Raw genomic sequence first — 14,795 nt, forward strand, 5'->3', positions numbered from 1 at the left:
CTTCTCTATCTGCACTCAAAATGGAGTCAACAGCTGCTGGTAAAATGGAGTGTCTCCAAGCATGGCATAGCCAGAAAAACTTGTATAACAGTAATTTAGGGCGGGGCATAGCCTCCTGCTCAACACTAGGGGTGCAGGAATTCTCACTGAACCCAGGGCTAGCAGTATAAAAAATAGAACTTTTCATTTAATGTTTATTTCTGGGTTGGTGCATTTTTCTATGAATCATCTTTACAATGACATGGCATATTAGCACCAATGGAAACATAGATGAGACGGGGTTTCTCCAGTGTCGCACACCAAGCTGTCTATTGCCCTCATGCTGTCTGTCTCACTTAACACCCATAGCACCCTCTTAAGTATCCTTATCTCCTTCTTATGCACAAAAAACTGAAATTCAGAGGTTAAGGGATTTGTTAGCTATCACTTGGCAAATACATTTTGCAGCCAGCTTCTCATGGAGGATGAGCCCAGCAGCCATCTTGGATAATCTGAACTCCTGAATGCTGGGATTACAGCAATGGACCACTAAGCCCAGTTCATTTGATCTGGGCTTCATGTATGCAAACACTTTTTCAACTAAGCTATACTCCCAGCCAGGATTTTGGAGAATAGTTTCATGTAGCCCAGGCTGGCCCCAGGTTTCCGTTTAGAGTTTGAAGTAGGGATGCCTTGGTGAAAAGGAGAGAATGCTTGGGGAAAACATAAGGGATCACTGGGGCAGGAAAGGATGATAGAGAGAAGGTTGTCATGACAATCTAGATGCTGGAGATGGGCGTGGCTAGAGCTAGGACTGGCTTGAGCCTCCTTCCCTCCACGCTGCTGTGGCTAGAGTGTCTCTAGCAAGTTCCAGTCACACCTGCCACAAACCTTTGTTACCCCTCTCTGAAATGGGTTGACACATTGAGAATTAAAAAAAAAAAACAAACCTTCTTTCAAACTCAAATCCTTCCTGATGCTTTTTAAATTTTAATTTGTGCCAAGGATTTAGATATGAAAACCCCAGATACCATCCTGAACCCAAAATAGAACCCAAGTGTAATAACTCTCCCCATGATCATCCTCTCAGAACACAGTGGCATAGCACTGTTTGTAAGAATGTTTTCTAAACTAGGTTATACTGAGACATAGCCATCAGTTCTGCATCTTTTGGTATACTTTGTTTAAAAAATGACTTGGGTATTGCTGTTGGGTTAATGATATCACAGTCAGCTAGGAGTGTTAGATTCAAAACAAAGGAAATGATTTAAACCTATTTAGCCAATAAGTATCATGAAAATATCCTTATGAAGCATATACTGCATTGTCACCAAATTTTTTTCTAAGATTTATTTATTTATTTATTTTTGGTTTTTCAAGACAGGGTTTCCCTGTGTAGCCCAGGCTGTCCTGAAACTCACTCTGTAGACCAGGCTGGCCTCGAACTCAGAAATCTGTCTGCATCTGCCTCCCAAGTGCTGGGATTAAAGGCATGTCCCACCACTGCCTGGGTAAGAATTATTTATTTAATGTATGTGAGTACACTGTCGCTGTTTTCAGACACACCAGAAGAAGGCATCAGATCCTATTACAGATGGTTGTGAGTCACCATGTGGTTGCTGAGAATTGAACTCAGGACCTCTAGAAGAGCAGCCAGTGCTCTTAACCACTTGGAGCCATTGACACTAAATGAATTTGTTTTCTAAGTTCAAATTTAATTTAAAAAGAGATATTTCTCTAACTGCTTCTAGCAGCAGACTGCAAAGGGGTTTTTGCATAGAGAACACAGGAAATAAATATAGTAATGTTCAAGTAACCAGCACAATGGCTGTTCTGTTGCTTGTTGCTTTTAGAATATTTTTAACACCTTGCTGGTGAATTGGCTCTTGCTGGTGAGAAGCCAGGATGGTGGCTGGTTCTCATCTGCTTTTATTTTTTTTCCCTCTGGTCACTGTGTCCTATGATGTATCTATCCATTACTAAGACCTGCTAGATACTGGGCTGGGTTTCCATAACTGGCCTTCATTTTTACTGACACGAGGTTAGGGTTTCTATTCCTGGCTTGCTGAAAGAGCCTTTTCCTTAGAATAACCCACAGGGCAGAGCGTCTTCCTAAACTAAGGCTTTCATCTAGTCACTCTGTTATTAAAGCTTCAGGGATCCCATTGCAGACAGCCCGGCATGGACACAGGTCTCGGAACTCCCGCTGCTCCAGCCAGACAAATGCATTAGCTTTCTTTACAGTCGCTAATACTTCACATCTGGCTTCTGCTCCCCGGAATCCTTGGCTCCTTCTGCCAGCACCTCCTTCCATTCCGTATTGAATTCACTTCCTTCAGGATGTTTTCCTTGCTTAGTAGCTACTTAGCAGATAAATAACTCTTGTTTTTGAGCTTTTAATCACATTAAGTGCTTTAAAAAATAAATGATCCAAGTCTAGGGATAAACAGCTTACAGAGATTTTCATTCTCTAAGAACCACCCAGGGCGACTTTGTCAGAAACAGAACTCACATTCGCAGGCGGCTGTGTATTCACTAACATCTACCCTAGAACCAGAGCAAATGACTCTTTATGGTGACCTCTAGCGGGCACCCGCCAGTCCTACAAAATTACGAAAGTGGAGGGGAAAGTAAAACCCTTCCCCAAGTACTCCATAGTCACAGGACCGCATTCCACCCCTCCGACCTCCTTATTCATTTTTATTTTCAGTGTTTGTTTTGGATCTAACACCGTCTCCCTTATATACAACTCACCTGTTTCTTGCCTTTGACGGGCTGGGCTGCGGGTGTCGGATGTGAGAACTGCTGTTTAAAATAATGCCTGCCAAGTCGAACCACACTCCATCAAGCCTTAACACTGCCTCTGCGTTTGGAGGGCTGGTGCCGCAGTCGCACCGGGGTGCAACGGGGAGGAAAGGAATGGACATCGAGATAGCATAAAAAGGAGAATGCAAGATCGAGGCAATGAGACATTCTGGTCTTGCCAGTGAGAGAAGACTCTCTCCAGACTGCCACCCCACTCCACGGGAGGCATCGTGAGAGCAGTGCAGGCGCCTTCTCGGGACCCCGAGGCTGGGAAAGCGGGGGACTAGAGCGAGTCCGCTGGCCCATGGCATCCCTCAGGGAGCTGGGGGTGGGGGGAGCTTGGTACGCGGCCGCCTTCGGAGCGCACGGCACGTGGGGCGCCCCACGCGCGGAGAGGAAGCGCAAAGTCGGCAGGGAAAGCCGCGACTGGGTTGCCTCCTTTGAGAAATCCTTTGGGGCGGCCTTAGAAGCCGACCAGGGTTCCCAACAGTCTCTGGCAAAGGCTCATCCAGACGCCGTCTGCTCCCTACTTCAAACCTCGCACCTTGGTCCTCACCTCTGCACCCCTGCATCCCTCCTGTTTCCTCCCTTCGGGGACAGTTTAAAGGAGCCTGGGGGAGGTGTGCCCATCATCCCGATGGCCCCGGGGCTTCTCGCAGCTCGCATCACGCCCCGCGCACCCCTCCCGGCCACTGGGGGCGGGGGCGCACGGCGTCACGAGGCGGGGAGCCCGAGGTCCGGGGCGGGGCGCCGGGGAATCCCAGCCCGAGCGAGCCGGGAGGTGCGGGCGCGGGCGGGCAAGGAGGTGCGCGCGGAGGGAGCGGAGCGCGCGGAGCCGGCGGGCGAGGAGGAGGACGGCGAGGGAGGCCCCGCCCCCGCCTCCCGGAGCCCGCTCCTCTCCGCCGCCGAACCCGCTCACTTTGCCTTTCGCCTCTGGACGGCGGCCGGGCTGCGTGCGCCGGGGACCCGGCAGACCTGCCCACGGCGCCTCGGCTCACGCTCGCCCTCCGGGAGACCGGCGCTACCTGGAGCTGCGGACAGCCACCGGACTCCGAAGGGCGAATCCCGGAGCGAGGGGCGGCGGCGTTGACACCGCGGGGGACGCGAGCGGCGCGGGGCGCGAGCCCCGGGGGAGCGCGGGCCCCGACGGCGCGGCCACCCAGTGCGCGAGGCGGGCAGGCCCCCGGGGCGGCCAGCCATGACCTTCGGGCGCGGCGGGGCGGCCTCGGTGGTGCTGAACGTGGGCGGCGCCCGGTACTCGCTGTCCCGGGAGCTGCTCAAGGACTTCCCGCTGCGCCGCGTGAGCCGGCTGCACGGCTGCCGCTCGGAGCGCGACGTGCTCGAGGTGTGCGACGACTACGACCGGGAGCGCAACGAGTACTTCTTCGACCGACACTCGGAGGCCTTCGGCTTCATCCTGCTGTACGTGCGCGGCCATGGGAAGCTGCGCTTCGCGCCGCGGATGTGCGAGCTCTCCTTCTACAACGAGATGATCTACTGGGGCCTGGAGGGCGCGCACCTTGAGTACTGCTGCCAGCGCCGCCTAGACGACCGCATGTCCGACACCCACACCTTCCACGCGGCAGACGAGCTGGGCCGCGAGCAGCCTCGTCCCGCCGGGCCCGAGGCGGCTCCCTCCCGGCGCTGGCTGGAGCGCATGCGGCGGACCTTCGAGGAGCCCACGTCGTCGCTGGCCGCGCAGATCCTGGCCAGCGTGTCCGTGGTGTTCGTGATCGTGTCCATGGTGGTGCTGTGCGCCAGCACGCTGCCTGACTGGCGCGCAGCGGCCGCCGACAACCGCAGTCTGGATGACCGGAGCAGGTACTCCGCCAGCCCTGGGAGGGAGCCCTCCGGGTAGGACGCACTGCTTCTTTGCCCGTCCAGTCCGTCCAGTCCCGTCTATCCGTGCCGTCCGTCCGTCCGTCCGTCCGTCCAGTCTCCGTCCTGTCTGCCTGGCGGCTCAGCTAGGCTTTTTCCTGCCCCAGGAGCCCCCTGGCGCTCCAAACGAGGGATGAAAGGGATGTGTGGGTCCCCAACCCCGCCCCTCTTTCTCAGGCACAGCCAGTGGGTGTGCTTGGGTCTCACCTTTTAGAGTAAAACCTCCAGGCTTTGTAGTTTAGTTCTGACCAAATAGCAACTTGCTAATTAGATTTTCCAAACTTTTATTGCTAACATGCAATAATTTGCACGATAATTCAGTTTGAGCTAAGAGCTCTTTGAAATACATGCCAATACTGGTGGTGTTTGAAAAAGATGAAGTCTCATTTCGGTGAAATGTGGTCTGCTTCAGTGCCCACACATTCTGCACACCCTGCCCCTGGCGTAATGTGTGCTGGGATGGAATTGTCGTATTATAAAGGAGACTAATTTAGTGATAGACTCCGAGTAATGGATGCCTGTGCCCTTTTTCTCTTTCTGACCAAGTGTGGACCTAGCAAATTCCTTTCCTCTGTGTAGTATTAAAGATTTAGGGTTTCATTCAGAGGGTTTTCAGTGTGGGGAAGAAAACAAAAACAGCTATTACCTTGGGAGAGAAGGAAAGGGAAACTTCCCCAAACCCAGAAGCAAGATTCAGTCGTAGAAGTGTCCCCCCCACCACCCCCCCTTACTAGGATGAAAAGAAAATACTTTAATCTTTCCTGAGAGCATGCTTACCTCTTAATGGTGATAACACTCTCCTGTTTTTAGAACAAGTGAGTTTATTTTGCATATTTGGTGGGAGGAATAAGCAGACTAAAGTTGGACTTTCAGAGCAGACAGCCATTTTGGGCATAAAACCCAAATTGTACCTTCTCTTTTCCCCTTTGATAACTCTTCCAGGAGCCTTCCTCCATTCATTTTCTCTCTTAATTTTTTTCTCCATTCACTTTCAAGTCAAGGCCATGCCCTGTAATCTTTTCCTGATGGGCCTGGGTATGCTAGGAACTGTGGCATGTGTAGATACGTCAGGGTATCACTTCCACAGACTATCCGTCCTCTCTGTATGAATCTTAGGAGTTACTACAGTGGCCTGGTAGCACAGCACCCATTGCCAGCATGCCATGTCGGCATGAAATCCAAGATCTATGCTCTGAAAAGAAGAAAATTAGGAAACTCGTCTTGTTTTGTGTGTTGGGCTGGGTCTCCACTTCACAGATATGAATTACTCCCTTGGTGCCTCAATAATACAATGAAATTAACTTCCCTATATAAATACAGTGACCTTGATCATTTTATTTTTGGAAAGCGTCATAGAAAAATGAGCCATGAGTGACGGGCTTTGTAAGGACTCATCAGTAACTGTTGAGTTCTAGGGTTAGTGATGGACAGAGCTCATTAGCGGAGGCAACAGGGGCATTGACTGATAGGTTTAGATTGTGAGTGAGTTGATTACGGGAACCATTGAGTGACAACTTTTTTGAAGGAAGGAAGGAAGAAGGAAGGGGAGAAAAATGGCTCATGTAAAGCATTAGAATGGATACTAATTTTAGATAGAAAGAGAAAGTGAAGAAACCCAAAAGGGAGTAGACAGAGATAGAGGCTGCAGAGGAAGTGAAGAAGACAGAGTATGGCTCAGTTTGTGTATATGTATCTTAAGTATGTATATAATTATTCACGTCAGACTGTTTCCTAGATACTCAGATATTTCAGTCATATGCATGTTTTTCTTGGCTTAATGGCCCAGTTTTAAGCCTCTTTCTATGAGTAGGTATAAGAAAGCCCATCTCTGTGATCCCAGATAAACCACAGCATGGCAGAATATTGAGGATGTTTTTGCACAGGAAGCCCCTCGCTGGCCTCCTTCAACAGAGACGTGGCAGCTGGCATTTTGTAGTCACTCAGTTCCTGCCATCCTGTGGTCGCTAAAACGAGTCCACGTCTTTCTTTCTGAGATTTGACTAAGAATTCCCTTTGTCCCCTTGGAGACTTGAGGTAACCCAAGCCTGACAGGCAAGTGTCCTGCCACTTAAGTGGATCCCCAGCCTCAGAGACCCCCAATCTTGATTCATCTCATCACACTTTCTCAGTGTCTTTCCCGAGTGTCCGGTTACTGCTGCTGTTCCAAACACTAACTTTTTCTCCTAAAGAAAAGTTGCTGTAGGACTCAGAAGCACAGTGGGTCTTCAGGAGTTGAATTATTCTGAGAAAGCCTTCAAGGTCACAGAGGACTGAAACAAAGCATCCTTGGAAGGCTGTGCACTGTCCAACACTGGCAGGGGGCGTCACTTACATAAACTGGTTTATGCAACCTGCACAATCCTGTGTCTTGCTGAAGAGCAAAATAGGAGAGTCTTCCAGTAAAAGGAACAGCGTGGGCACAAGCATGAAACTTGTATGTTATGTTTAGGGAGTGAGAACAGTGGTAGAGTGAACTGGAGAGCACAGTCTAAGGATGTGAATAACTCTGTTTTGCAGCCGTAGCTACCTTTTGGCCAGTTTGTATGATTTGTACTGAGAAGCTTATCCATAGACAGTAGAGTGTGTTACTGTGTGGGCCATGAGAGAGGGAGAAGATGGGCCACAGGAAAGATGACTGGGCATGGAGGCTCACACCTGTCATTCTACTAACTCAGACTCAATGCCCGAGGGTCAAGAGGAGCCTGTGCTACACATAGTGAGACCCAAGCTATGTCTCAGTGAGATCCAGTAATGCCTCCCCTCCCCCAACCCCCCATTCAGGGCTGGGAATGTTAGCTCAGAACTGAAAGTACTCCCGGCAAAAGTTCTTAGGTTCGATTTCCAACCCTGCAAAAGCAAGAGATGGAAGTCTTTGGGCAGGGTCTGAGAGCTTGTATTGCTCTGTTCTTGTGAAAATAGATACTAAGTAACAACTGTGGTTCATACTAGGGAGAATTGAAATTCCTTCAGAGCATTGTAAGATAGACACCCCATCACCACCATCAGTACATAACCAGGCAGACTTGCCGGGGTGGGAATACTCAGCACCACCTGCAGGCTCTCCACGCTCTGCTTGGTTGTCCCTAAGCCACCTCTATGCTCCTCATGTGCGTTCCCCACCTAAGGAAATGGATCATTCCCTGAGCTCAGGTTCTCTTCTGAGCCTTTGTGTGCTGCTTTAGTAAATGAGATGTTTCCTCTCAAACTTGAGGGATTGGTGCTTTGTACTATGTATATGTCATTTGTCATGGCCTTCCTCGATGGCATTCTCTCATAAACACACTGTGGCTTTGATGAAAAGCCTTTGAAGGCAGGTGAACTCATTCATAATCCCCCCATACCACCATTTTGTTTTTGAGTCAGTCTTTTTTTTTCTTTCTTGAGATAGATTTCTTTGTGTAGCCCTGGCTGTTTTAGAACTCACACTATAGACAAGGCTAGCCTTGAACGAGGAGATCCACCTGCCTTTACCTCCCAGGCACTGGGATTAAAGGTTTATGCTACCACTGCCCAGCCTCAAACTGACAATTTACTTGCCTCAACCTCCTTAGCCCTAAGATTACAGGTGTGTAGTACCATGCTAGCTTGAAACAAACTTCCCCTTTCTTTGGCAGAGACAGGGGTGGGAGTTTTGAGACAGGGTCTCATGGCCCAGGGTAGCTTGAGATTTGGTAGCTTTCCAAGGATGACCTTGAGTTATTCATCTTCCTACTTAACTTTATCTCGAACTTGATGAGATTCCAGGCATGTACTTTTGCATACCTGGCTCGGGAGGTGGAATGCGCCCATTCATGTGGATGGGTGGTGTGTGTGTGTGTGTGTGTGTGTGTGTGTGTGTGTGTGTGTGTACTTGTACATGTAGAGATCAAAACAAGAAGTCAGGTACTTTCTTAGGTCACTCTAGCTTTTTATCTGAGAATTTGAAACAGCGTCTCCCACTAAACCTATAGCTGACTACTGGCCTGTAAGCTTCAGGGAATTCCCTCTCCTTCTGTGTTGGCATTACAGACCTGTGCTGCCATGCTCTGCTTTTATGTGGGTGCTGGGGATCTGAACTTGGATTTTCATGGTTTTGTGTAAAGTACCTTATTAAGAGCCATGCCTCCAAACTGACATATGTCTTTTGATAGAGTTTTTTTGTTTTTTTTGTTTTTTTTTTGTTTTTTTGTTTTGTTTTTTCGAGACAGGGTTTCTCAGTATAGCCTTGGCTGTCCTGGAACTCACTCTGTAGACCAGGCTGGCCTCAAACTCAGAAATCCGCCTGCCTCTGCCTCCCAAGTGCTGGGATTAAAGGCGTGCACCACCACCACCCATACAGTTTTGTTATAGCTGTTGGAGTAACAATGTGTATTAATTCTTTATGAATTAAAATGCTTTGTTCTCTAGTTTAAAACCCCCATTAAAAGACAGCCATCACTGCCTGATGTTCTAACAGAATGCTGCCTAGCATTCTAGCATATTTTGCTGTTTACTGAGAAAAAATATGTGATAGCTAAGAAATTATGAGGTTGGGCATGGACAAGCCTGGGCTACATAGAAAGAAAGAAATTCTAAGCATTCATCACCTTTTGATAGTCATGGGGTGAGGAGACAGAACACACTGTAAACAAGTAAATAAGAATTTTATATTGTGAAAGGAGTCTTGAGTATGAGAGAGCCAGCTGTGGGAAACTGGAGGGAAGGGCGTCTGTGCAGGAGGAACAGTAGATGCCAAAGCTTTGAGAAGGCAATGGGCCCAGCTTACCTAGAGTAGAAGGACCGTATCTGGTGGACTGGAATTTACTCCAGAGACCTATATATGGGAGAAGTTGACAGAGTACAGAGGACCTTCGGTGTGGAAGGGATGTGCATTTCCTTTCAAGCATGCCAATCTTTGGAAGATTGTTTATTTATTATTTTTTATTTTATGTACATTGGTTATTCTGCCCTAATGTATGTCTGTTTGAGGGTGTCAGATCTCCTGGAACTGGAGTTTCAGACAGTTGTGAGCTGCTGTGTGGTTGCTGGAGAAGGCAAGAGATTGGATCAGCCAGTGATGGATTTTAGGATATCTCCTGTAACAGGTGCAGTAGTTTTCCATCATTGATAAAATACCGGAGAGGAGCAACTTGAAAGGAAGGATTGGTTTGTCTTGGTTTATGGCTTCTAGGATTCAATCTATGGCCTTTTGGTCTTGTTGCTTTGGACCTGTAGCAATGCAGCAATCATGGCTGGAACACAGTGCTTGCCTCGTGTCCAGGAAGCAAAGGGAGTAGGTGAGGCCAGGGTCCCAATATCCCTTTCAAGGGTACTACCCCAGTGGCCTAATTCCTTTTTCATAGGCCCCGCCTCCCAAGGGCTACCAAGAGTATCGTAGGCTGTGGAGCCAGTCCTGCAGGACCTGGCCTTGGGGATTCATTATGTAAGGGTACTGGGCTAGGAAAGTGTGAGGTATTACTGAATAAAGTTGTCCTTGGGCCTGTAGGCATTGGGGTGCTTCTGGCTTGAGTACTGAATAGAGCTTTCTTCTATGGGGTCTGTGTCCTGTTTGGTGATATTGTGAGGAGGACCCCATGGGGTTGATGAGAAAGGAATCAGAACATTTTCCATACTGTATGACTGAAGCCATTTTGTCGCGAGGATGGTGACGTCATGTTGGTAAATAATTGTAGAGAATGCTCTCACAGGCTCTGAGACTAACACATGTATTGACTGATTAATTTGAGATAAAGCAGATTCTCTCCACTGGGGTAGTGCCCTTGAAAGGGATATTGGGACCCTGGCCTCACCTACTCCCCTTGCTTCCTGCACATGAGACAAGCACTGACCCATGCCCGTGTTCACCCATGATGGGCTGCACTGCTACATGCCCAAAGCAACAGGACCAAAAGACTTGATTGATCCTAGAAGACAGTTTTGCCTTCTACCTAGAGTCTCCTGACACTACCAAGGAGATTCGTGGGTTTTTTTGAAGCTTTAGCATGTAGACAGATTAGCTGGCAAGGTTACTAAGCATCAGTCTGGTGTGGGGGCACATGGACAGCTGAAGCAGGAAGCCTGTAAATTTGAGACCACCCTGAGCTATGTAGTGAGACCCTGTATCAAAAAAGGTGGCTAGAGAGACATCTCAGTGGTTAAGAGCACTTGCTGCTCTTCAAGAGGACACAGAGTCTGTTCCCAGCACGCACATGGAGGCTCACAAACGTCTCCAACTCCAGTTCTAGGGGATATGTCACCCCCTTTTGGCTCCCCATGGCACTACATGTATGTGGAACACCAGCAATACCCAGAGGCAAAACACTAAATACACACAAAATAAAAGTAAATCAATCCATTTTAAGAAATGAAAAACAGGAGCCGGGCGGTGGTGGTGCACGCCTTTAATCTCAGCACTTGGGAGGCAGAGGCAGGTGGATTTCTGAGTTTGAGGCCAGCCTGGTCTACAGAGTGAGTTCCAGGACAGCCAGAGCTACACAGAGAAACCCTGTCTCGAAAAACCAAAAAAGAAAAAAAAAAAAAGAAAAAAAAAAAAGAAATGAAAAACATTACTAGACATTGCTATCTATTTTAGAAAATTGTACCCTTTGATAGCTGCTTGTGACATGGGCCAGCTTCTGTCAGGCAGGTTGGGTATAATAGTTGTGTTTTGATCCTTTACCTGTGGATTACCATACTGTCTGTTGGTCTCCAAAGTGTTCTGAGTTTTTAATCAGACGTGCAAAGCCTTATGATAATTTTGATCTGTTCTTTAGCAGTTCTTTGTTACATGTGGGGATTTGGATCTTTAATTTGTATTACTTTGTTGTGGTGATAAGAATTTGAGGAGAATGTAAAATGTTAACTTTCTTGTGTTATTTTAAGCAGCTGTTAAGGAAATTTAAATAATCAAAACGAAGCAGCAAGGTGATGGAAATTTAAAAATCAATTGTGTTATTTCCATTGCCTTTGTGTTCAATATTACATAAACCCAATAGGCTTTGGAATGTGTGAAAAATAAGAGCAGTAGTTTGAAATTACAGGCGAAAGGTCTCCAGGCTTTCACTTGGCAGATAAGGTGGATATTTGTAGAAGTTGGTAATTAATAGATCTCTGATAAGATTGGACGGAACGTGGGACCTCAGTTAAACCCTGGTCTTTCATACTGGACTTTTAAGTATGAGTAGGATTTTTTATGTCTGCTGCCAGTTGTACAGTTCTGTGAAAGATTTATTTTGTCAATACCTTTTTTTTTTCAAATAAAGTGCTTTTTTTCTCATTTTGGTAAAGAAGTCATTTTAAATGCTCCCTTCATTCATCTGTTTTTAATGAAAACTTCACCTACTGGGGATGTAGAATGTCAGGCGTGCCCCACTCTCCTCCGGCCCCATGCAGGTTCTGGCTCTCTTCCTGGCCTCAGGCTTGCCGTGTAGCTGAGGATAACCGAGGATATTCTGTGTACTATAAACATGGATATTCTGTGTACTATAAACACAGACATGCACACATTACATGGGAAGCATTGTATAGTATACAGATGTTAAATGTTTGTGTACCTGGAGTTACTCTTTACTCTTGCTGAGCAGTTTACCTTCACAAACATTTTAGACTAATTTTGTGTGTACCTGTGTGTCTCTGTGTGCCTGGATGTGTGTTTCTGGGTGCGGGTGCAGGCATACACCTACAGAGGCCAGAAGCATCAGATCCCCTGGAACTGGAGTTACAGGTGGTTGCGAGCTGTCCAATGTGGGTGCAGGGAATCACACTTGGGTCCTTTGTGAAACCAGGCACCTTTATGCCCGGTACTCTCCTTCTTCTTAATGTCTGCACAGTGTTCCAGCGTATAATTCAGCCAGGATTCCCTTAGAGAGCACGGAGACTGTTTCATCAAGATGGCTTCAGTTATAGAGTGTGGAAAATGGACCCTAATTCTCCTCTCACCAGCCACTGCCTGGGGTTCTCTCTGCTACACACTTCTCATACAACCCTAACATGGAGGCAGATCTCACAGAAGAGAGCTGTCTTCACTGCTCAATAGGAATGGTTATGCCCGAGGGGCCCTGACACCTGTGGGCCTGAGAACAGCTTCACTCATGGGAAGAAATAGCTATAATATCCTCTGTGTGTGTGTCTGTGTGTGAGAGAGTGTGTGTGTGCATGTGTGTGTGTATGTGTGCATGAGTGTGTGTGTGTGTGTAGACCAAACTCTTAAGTAGATTTTAAAATTTCTTGGCTTTATTTTTTCCTGTTGTTACTTTATTTCTTATTATCTATCTGTTCTGTTCTTTCTCTCTCTCACATTTCTGCACATGCATGCGCGCGCACACACACACACACACCATACACACATGAATGAATGACCGAATGATTGTTTTCTGCTGTGGAGATTGAACCCATGCATAGGCAAGTAGCACTTCATACTATTTTAATCATATGGCTTGGTTAGGAGTTTGCGGAAGTATAAAATGTGCCAGAATTTTCTGTGCACTTCACCACACTCAGCTCACTGGTTGGATTTTTAAATAGCAAAAGAAAAAGAACTAGGTCTGGTTGTTATAAACTTGTAAGTTTCAGGCAGGAATATTGTGTCAAATGAAAAGTCCCAAACAATTTTAAAAATGAACCAAAGCAAAACTGATGTACCTTGTGACTTAATGTATGGCATTCAGATTTCAGTATCTGTGCTAGGTTTCATTGAAAATCGTCTACAATGATTCTCTTGCACGGTGCCTGACAGTCGAGCAGCGGTAATAAGACCTTTGGCAGAGCATAGTGGTCCATGCCTATAATCCCAGCACTCGGGAGACAAGAGCATCAGGAGTTCAAGTTTGAGGCCAACCTGGGCTACATGAGACTCTTTAAAAGCAACCCCAAAAGAGACAGCTTGTCCCTGGCTGGGTAGAGAGGATGCTTGCCAGCCCCTGACCTGAAATAAATGCCTCGCTCAGGTCTGGATTCATATGTTTTAGTGGTTCAGGAGGCCTGATCCTAGGGGCTTGCCCATGCCAGGTTCTACCTTTGAGTTGTATCCCTAATTTTTTTTTTAAAGATTTATTTATTTATTTTATATGTATGAATACACCATTGCTCTCTTCAAACATACCAGAAGAGGGTATCAGATCCCATTACAGATGGTTGTGAGCCACCATGTGGTCGCTGGGAATTGAACTCAGGACCTCTGGAAGAGCAGTCAGTGCTCTTAACCACTGAGCCATCTCTTCAGCCCCCTAAGTTTTACTAGGTTGCCTCAGCTGGTCTTGAACTCACTCCGTAGCCCATTCAGGACTTGCAGTTGTGATCATCCAGCTGGGATAACAGGCTTGTACCACCAGGCCTGAGCCAAACTTGAACTTGTTCCTGTGTCCGGTGGAGCATCCTCAGGCTCAGGGCTTCTCTAGGCCCAAGTTTCCTACTTTGTAGAAAGTAGCCTAGCAATTTTGCTAGCCTTTTGGATGTCTGAGAAGATTAATGACTGAGTTATTTCTGTAGAGTCTGATGTTAGCTGCTGCCCTTGGATCCTCCTGAGGCATCCTGACCCACAAATTGTTCTGCTTTCTCCCTACCTGAACTTACTGTCCAGTCTGAGTTGGAGTAGACTGAGAACTTTCGTTTACTCTCTGTGCTGATTATCTTAGTAAGATTTACCTAGTTCGGGGGACGGTTCTTATAGTGGAAGGTGCTCAAGGTGGTCCAGCGTTTGACATACCGTCTTAGGCTTTTCTACAACACAGCCTCTAATAAAACCAGGCTGTCTCGAACCCCTGGCAACAGGATTGTTTACCTTTACACCAAGAAGGTTGGGAAGGCACCCAAATCCGCATGTGGTGTGTGCCCAGGCAGACTGCGAGGGGTTCGTGCTGTGAGACCCAAAGTCCTTATGAGATTGTCTAAGACAAAGAAACATGTCAGCAGGGCCTACGGTGGCTCCATGTGTGCCAAGTGTGTCCGCGACAGGATCAAGCAGGCTTTCCTTATTGAGGAGCAGAAAATTGTTGTGAAAGTGTTGAAGGCACAAGCACAGAGTCAGAAAGCAAAATAAATACGCATTTTTTCAAGTAATAAAAATCAAGGCTTAGTCTACAAAAAAAATTACCTGGTTCACATTTATTTATTCTTTTTGTTTGATTGTTTTGTTTTGTTTCATTCAAGGCAGGCTCTTACTATTCAGACCAGGCTGG

The 14,795-nt window shown here is 47.2% G+C and overlaps 1 protein-coding gene and 1 pseudogene across 2 annotated transcripts in view; both read left to right on the forward strand.

The window, feature by feature from the left end:
• The first annotated feature begins 3,946 nt into the window (after positions 1 to 3,946).
• Kcng3 (potassium voltage-gated channel modifier subfamily G member 3) overlaps positions 3,947 to 14,795 on the forward strand; it is a 42,477-nt gene continuing 31,628 nt past the window's right edge. The window contains exon 1 of one of the 2 annotated variants that reach the window (XM_028765136.1): positions 3,947 to 4,638. In XM_028765136.1, the coding sequence (XP_028620969.1) occupies positions 3,983 to 4,638 (656 nt within the window). In that variant the 5' untranslated portion in view covers positions 3,947 to 3,982. The remainder of the gene's footprint in view (positions 4,639 to 14,795) is intronic. The other variant, XM_028765137.1, reaches the window with a different exon arrangement.
• Positions 10,294 to 14,656, forward strand: LOC114619242 (annotated as a pseudogene).

This window comes from Grammomys surdaster, unplaced genomic scaffold, assembly GCF_004785775.1.
Source record: "Grammomys surdaster isolate TR1022 unplaced genomic scaffold, NIH_TR_1.0 149, whole genome shotgun sequence".
NCBI lineage: Eukaryota > Metazoa > Chordata > Mammalia > Rodentia > Muridae > Grammomys > Grammomys surdaster.